The sequence below is a fragment of the Cheilinus undulatus genome, linkage group 2 (assembly GCF_018320785.1).
Source record: "Cheilinus undulatus linkage group 2, ASM1832078v1, whole genome shotgun sequence".
NCBI classification, from domain to species: domain Eukaryota; kingdom Metazoa; phylum Chordata; class Actinopteri; order Labriformes; family Labridae; genus Cheilinus; species Cheilinus undulatus.
Genome location: NC_054866.1, coordinates 52,788,134 through 52,795,333, shown reverse-complemented (window position 1 = coordinate 52,795,333; position 7,200 = coordinate 52,788,134). Strand labels below are relative to the sequence as shown.

The following is a 7,200-nucleotide window of genomic DNA, read 5'->3' as shown; positions in this document are numbered from 1 at the left end:
TTACTGCCGGGGTTACCTCGGAGTCATCTTGTGGCGTATTTTAATGAATCCCGCGTGAGTTCGACCTCTTCCTTTCCAAAGTTGAACGACTGTTCAATGCTGCAGATCCAGCGCAGTTTCTCGTTGTCCGTATTAAAAGGTATCTAACTAGCCGCTAGCTCACCACGCTGGTCTATTTACTTTCTTCTCCCTTGCTTCTCTAGCTGCTGATAGAAAAAAAAAACCCGGCCGCATGTGCAGGAGTTTTCTGGATGGGCGGAGGAGAAAAAGACAGCGCTCTGCTGTGAGAGGTGTGTTCAGGGACAATGGGAGAAGCGAAACTCCAGCGAGAAACGCATCCTGGCAGCTCAAAACTTCCACATAATTTATACTCGGATATTCGCGATATAGTCATTTCAACGACATGCTACATTCACAGAGAGAGGGCGAACACGTAGCGCCAGAATCTATTTGTGGCGGGCCTAATCTATTTGTGGTGGTCCTCCACAAATAGATGAATGTATGGGAAACACTGGGATGTTTGTAATTGTTTCAGACTGTCTCAGGAGCTGTCAGAAACAGATTATGGCTGCTTTTGTTGTTCCTTGACATCCTCTTTGTCTCATAAATTCAGCTGTGGCAGCTATAACTGGACTTTTTACTGCAGTAGAAAGAGAGCGATTGACATTTCAGGAGCTGTTGACATTCATTCAGTTATTTGGACCACAGTCATTTTTCATTACTTACTTTCATTTGTAGCTGTTGTCTGGAGTTGCAGAGTTTTCCTTTTAATCATTATCAGCTCATATTGTCATCCTTAAAAGAACTAGCGTTGATCTTACATCACACTTTCAGAAGATTTGTATACTATATTTATGCTTTTCTCATCATCGTCATCATCATCACATCAGGGTGTAAACTTATGACACTGTGAGCATGTTAGCATTAATCTAACACTAGCCAAAATTAGACTGTTAGTCCTTTTACGATTCTGATCAATTAAACAAACAGGAAATGTGCTGATAACGTGCTAGGATTATTAGGTGTTTTTATGCAGAGCAGGGCTCTTTGTGTCCTTTTACTATCATGCTAAGCTAAGCTAACTTTGTTTGCTCTGTAGAAAGAAGAGTACATGAATAGTTTTGACTGAATGGACCAACAGGCTGTAGCAGAAATGCTGCTGTCACATGAAATCACATGAAGTCACATGATTTGGGGCCCCCAGGGGCCCCAAATGTGAGATAGGGGACTGGGTAAGAGCTACATGCATGAAAATCGGTGCACATATGTGTCATGATTAGATGAAAAAAAAAAAGTCTCATGGGGCCATCCTCTATAATGCTCTGGAAGAGCACTACAAACCCAGAAAAATCACATTTTGGAGTTTTTTTTTAACCCTTCACATGGTTCATATTTAACCAAACTAGTCCAAGGGATTTTAGCTGATTGACTCCAGAATTTTCTTGCTCATCCTAGACAACCTGGGGATCTTAAGTTGTGCGAACTGTGAGTTTTCATCATAAGCTGAGGCCGTGACCGGAGCTAAAACTTACACTAAATAACTGTACATTTGTTGCAGTGAAAATACACCAATAATGCCTGATAACTTTTTCATACTTAAACTGATCATCACCAAACTTTACATGGATGATTACCCATTCATCCTAAATACATTTATACATCAATGTCATTACTTTGTTACAGCGCCCCCTTCTGGCAATTGAATATTTCCACCTCTGGTTTTAGAATTTACCCCTTTCAAATATTCAGCCCCTGCACACCATTCAGCTTGGGCTTATAATTTTTGGTCTGGAAGGATTATATATCTAATCTTGCCTAGGAACGCCTTGGAATCCCCCAGGAGGAGTTGGAAGTGGAAGAAGGTGGATGAATGGATGATTAGGGTCTGCCCCTCTACATATTTAAATGTGCTTTACATGTTTTTTCTTATGCACCACCCACTGCAAGAAAGCAGGAGCATCTCTAACATGTTTTTTTCTCATTTTATTTGATAAATAACAATCCTAGGAGGATCAATATGCTATCTGTACTCTGCTGCAGCACACAGCGCAGGTTGCGTACACCCAATTATTCCCACACTCGGTTGCGACACACTGCGACATGCACTGGGGTGCGAGGGCCCTTCAGGGCTGCTTGCAGGCCTAGTTTGTGATTTAGTTTCTATAAATACAGTCAATTTTGAGATAGTAGATTTTTGATTTTCATGAGCCACAATCATCAAGATTAAATCAAAAAGCCTTTCACTTTGTGCCTGATGAATCTAGAATATATCAAGGTTCAGTGTTTTGATTGTCAAAAATGAACTTTTTTCATGATATTTTTAATTATTGAGATGCATTAATATACCACAAAGTCATGACTGTGGAGGGCCCTTTCTGGATCTTTCAGGGGCCCTGCTGTTTATCTGGGCTGCCCTTCCTCTGACATGTCATAATTCTTACCAATGCTGGTGGAGTTGAGGTGAAGAGACTGAGCTCAGTTGTGACCACAGCAGTGTCAATGTGCTGAGCTCCTTCCTCCCTCTTCTCGTCTCTTCATGTCTTCCTGACACTGAAAAGGAAGTGGATCATAAAGGTACGCTGACAGACAAGAGAACTGAATGAGGACAGGTGAGCACAGAAGGTAACGGTTTTAGTTTTTCTACTGCTCTGATGATAAAGATTATCTGAATCTGTGTTATAGGTAATCTGAAGGTTGTGGTTTTAAGATGACCTGCTTGGTTTTGATTGTCATACATTTTCAAGGTTTGAATCATTTTACTGTCATTTGTATCATAAATATGAACATTTTAATCAAGCTTCTTTAGATTTAATATTTAGGAAACTGAAACGTTGTTTCAGATTGGAGCTTTGGGAACTGGATGTACCTGATGAATGACATGGAGCAAGTTTTTTTTATTCCCAGATGTATTTTTGGGGCTTTCTTGAGTGGATAGAGTCTGAAACAGGCATAAAAGTGACAATCAGGAAAGAAGCCACATGCCAGACTTGAACCTAGCCTACCTGCGACTTGGGCTATGACTTAACCACCTGGCTGCCCCAGCTTTGCAAGGTTAGGGTTGAAAATGGCGTACCCCAAATTTAACGGTCACTGCTCATAAACCTGTGTGACTACAAACGTAACCCTGACCATTCCTGAGAGCAGGGACTCTGATGCTTCTACTCCAAATTTCAGATTGACTGTAGCTCTTTCTGACACTGAATTACACAAGTTTAACACGGGAAAAAACATGGTAGCTTCATGGCTGTGCTTAGAAACTTAATGTAGCCATTGCCGCATGCTTGATCATAACCAAGTTAAAATTTGAGGTAAAAACTGACCAAAAATGACGATGTAGAAATGTGTCTTTGAGGACATGTCCACACCTGGACACCAAATGACATCAGAGCAATGTAATACTGAGGTTGTGTGTTAATTTAGATAACCCATAACAAACTACTCAAGAAAATAAAAACTACATCTAACAGTGACCAGGCTTACTTGAAATTTCCCCGTTTAAATGAGTTTACAAGTAGAAATACACACCAAACAGGCTTTAAAACGGTTTCCTGTTTGCATGAAGATGCTGTCAGACACTCCTGGAGACGTTTAAAACACCAGATCTGAATGTTGTGTTTGGTTGTAAAAGTCAACATGTAAATCTTCAGCAGATGTTGATGCTTAAATAAACGTGAATTCTCTGTTAGAGGTTTCTAACGTGGTCACAGTTATGTAACTGAAATGGCCCACACTCTCACTGCTCTGTTTTTTATACCACAAAGAGCTAAAATGAATATCTACCAATGCATGAGGCGTTAGAATTTATTTTGAGACTAGAACTATTTTTTTTTAATGAGTATGCAAAGTTCAGATCCTCTGACGGTGAAAGCACAGACAGCAGCCTAGAGAAAGATGAAGACAGACTGTTTTCTTTTAAACTGTGATTAATAGAAATGTTGCAGACAAGGGAGGCCCATTAGGCCATTTATCTTGACCTTTGAACCCCAAAATATAATGTCTTCATCCTTGAATCAATGTGGACATTGGTGCAAAATTTGAAGAAACTCTGTCAAAGCGTCGTTTAAGGTCATGCCACAGCATCTCACTCAGATTTAAGTCCAGACTTTGACTAGACCATTCCAGAACCTTCGTTTAGTTTTTAGTCCATTCAGAGGTGGACTTGCTGGGATCACTGTCCTGCTCCATAACCCAAGTGTGCTTGATCTCTAGGTCATGAACTGATGGCCGGACGCTCTTCTGCAGGATTTTCTGCTAGAGAGCAGAATTCATGGTTAAGTGGTCCAGGTCCTGAAGCAGCCCCAGGCATCACACCACCAGCATGTTTGACTGTAGGTCTGATGTTCTTCTGATGAAATGCTGTGTTAGTTTTACTCCAGATGGAGCACACACATTCCAGAAAGTTCAACTTTTGTTCAATCAGTTCTGAGAATATTTCTCCAGAAGTCTTGGGGATCATCAGGATGTTTTCAGTCAAATGTGAGAGGAGCCTTTGTGTTCTTTTTGGTCAGCAGGGGTTTCGGCCTTGGAACTCTCCCATGATGCCATTGTTGCCAAGTCTCTTTCTGATTGTTGAATCATGAACTCTGACCTTAACTGAGTCAGTGAGGCCTGCAGGTCTTTAGATGTTCTGGGTTCTTCTGGGACCTCATGGATGAGTCGTCCATGTGCTCTTGCAATCATTTTGGTAGGCCGGCCACTCCTGGGAAGGTTCACCACTGTTCGCAGTTTTCCCCATTTGTAGATAATGCCTCTCACTGTGGTTTCTGGAGTCCCAAAGCATTAGAAATGTCTTTTTAACCCTTTACAGGATTGATAGATGCCAGTGACTTTGTTTCTCATCTGTTGTGGGTTAAGGTTAACTGTGGTTAGTCAGAGTTAAGAGGTGCAATGGCATTTTCACATGGGGCCAGGTAGATTTGGATGGCTTTTTCCCATATCAAATAAAACCCTCATTTAAAAACTGACTTTAGTATTTACTAGGGCTATCTTTGACTAATATTACAATTTGTTTGATGATCTGAAACATTTAAGTGTGACAAATATGCAAAAAATGGAGGCAAATCCTTTTTTCACAGCACTAGTGAGCAGGATAGCAGCAGGCTACAACAGTCTGGTATTTAAGATCTCTTCTTCTTGGCTGTTCTGGTTTCAAATAAGCCCCAGTAAGTGCTATTCAGATATGATGCAGGTTGGTTTACAGGGAGAGATCCTGGATGTCAGTCATACCATGTCTTGGCCGTGCACTGCTGGTACAGGTTGTGGATTTCCCTGGTGCTTTAGTGATGTGCTATGTCCTCCTCAGCTCACACCAATGTGTGCATGCAGTCTGATGACATTTAAACCATTTCTGATGCTTCTAGAAACATGATGAACCTAGAAAGAATTGGAGTGACCCTGTCCTTAGTGTACAACCAGACGAACGACACCAGCTCATCTCACTGTGAGCAAATCGACACCTCAGGGCGTTTCTTCTTCATCGTGGTCTACAGCCTGGTGTTTCTGGTGAGTCTCATATGTCTATGTCCTACAAAAGCCTGCTGACTTCTAAGTTCATCAATGAAATCCTATCCTCTTCAGGTGGGTTTGCTCCTGAACGGGTTCACCCTGAAGTTTAACTTCTGCAGCGCTCAGGAGCAGGCGTCCAGCAGCATGACCATCTACCTGAAGAACCTGGCAGCTGCAGACTTCCTGATCAGCCTCTGCCTCCCCGTCAGGATCAGCCACTTCGCCACTAGATCTGTCACCATATTTAGGGTCTACTGCAACTTTGGGGCCTCGGCGTTCTACCTGAATATGTACGCCAGCATGCTGTTCATGGGTTACATCGCAGCTAACAGGTAGGACTGGTTTACCACACATAATAAAAATAAAAAATGGAAGCCAATGGTGGTTATGTCCAGCAGCAGTGTTGATAATGCTACAAACGCCTCTCTCTCTGCAGGTATCTAAAAATCATCCGTCCTTTGGGGACCAACATCAGAAAAACGGTGCGACCTGCCAACATCATCTCCACACTAACCTGGCTTTTCCTCCTGGCCTCGGCGGCCACCTACACCACAATAACATTCCTCACAGATAAATTGCCGCCGTCTGTCCCAAACATATTCAGCTGCAATTCTCTCCACAGGAAACAGGTCACCGTCTTCTACAAAGTCCTCCACAGCTGCTGCAGCGCCCTCTTCCTCATCGTGTTTGTCTCCCTCGTCTTCTTCTACTACAGCACCTCCCGCAGGGTGGCGATGGCAGAAGACAGGAAGCTGGGCTCCTCCGGCTCTAAGAGGCTTGCCAAGTCCCGCAGGAACATGTTGGTGCTGGTTTTTGTCTTCTGCGTCTGCTTTGTGCCATACCACCTGGTTCGCCTGCCGTACACGTTCCTGGAGATACCGTGCTCGTGGGGGCAGGTGTTTTTTTACCTGAGGGAGCTGGCCCTCATGATGTCCATTCTCACGGTCTGCTGGGATCCACTCCTCTATTTCATCTATTGTAAAGGCTACAGGGCCCAGCTGAAGAAAAGCATTCGGCGACGAAGACGGTAGAAATCAGAGGGCACGGTGGTCAAGTATTATGTTACCCAACTGCAAAATAGTAAAAAGAAGTCGGCATTTCAGTGCTGAATTTTCTGGTTGCCAACCTTCGGACTAGATCTAAATAAGACTTGTCATGTATGTGTACAATGCCAGTGTCAGTAAAAACAGACCCCAACGATTGTCAAATCTCATAAACCCATATTTTATTCACAATAGAACATAAACAACATATGAGGTGTTGAGATTTTAACATTTCATAAAAATAGTAGTAGTAATGTAGAAGGAAGTCAAGTCCTGAAAAGTGTAAATGCTGACGCATTAACTGAAGATCACTGGATGTCAGTGAGTCATTTTGTACATGCACTCCTGTGTATTTCTTAAAGACTAACAGTGTTAAACAGTAACCTGGCATGCCAGATGAATGCGTTTCACACATCCATCTGGTAAACCACTCATAGACGGTGTTTGAGAAATGGCAGAGCCTTTGAGAAAAAACTTGGAGGGTGATTGGATGAATGTTCTGTCACATCTTAACAGGCCAATCAGAGCAACAAAGCATGTGACGTGGCCGCTACTGAGGAGTAAACTCCATAGAGAACTGCATAATGCAAACCATGGCGACTGTAGACATGTCAGTACATGACTTTTGTCGTTTTTGAAAAGAAAACAACTC

At 42.5% G+C, this 7,200-nt stretch overlaps 1 protein-coding gene across 1 annotated transcript; it reads left to right on the top strand.

Moving 5' to 3' along the window:
- Nucleotides 1-5,364: 5,364 nt before the first annotated feature.
- Nucleotides 5,365-6,536, top strand: LOC121517206 (P2Y purinoceptor 14-like). Its single transcript, XM_041798793.1, has 3 exons — nucleotides 5,365-5,502; nucleotides 5,578-5,837; nucleotides 5,942-6,536. The coding sequence occupies exons 1-3, from the start codon at nucleotides 5,365-5,367 to the stop codon at nucleotides 6,534-6,536; spliced, it is 993 nt and encodes a 330-aa protein (XP_041654727.1).
- The last annotated feature ends 664 nt before the right edge of the window (nucleotides 6,537-7,200 follow it).

What these genes read in the sequence shown, in the direction of transcription:
- LOC121517206 (XM_041798793.1), top strand. Translation starts at nt 5,365, where the DNA reads ATGATGAACCTAGAAAGAATTGGAGTGACCCTGTCCTTAGTGTACAAC. An exon ending in TCTACAGCCTGGTGTTTCTG is followed by an intron (nt 5,503 to 5,577) that starts GTGAGTCTCATA and finishes TATCCTCTTCAG; the next exon opens with GTGGGTTTGCTCCTGAACGG. An exon ending in GGTTACATCGCAGCTAACAG is followed by an intron (nt 5,838 to 5,941) that starts GTAGGACTGGTT and finishes CTCTCTCTGCAG; the next exon opens with GTATCTAAAAATCATCCGTC.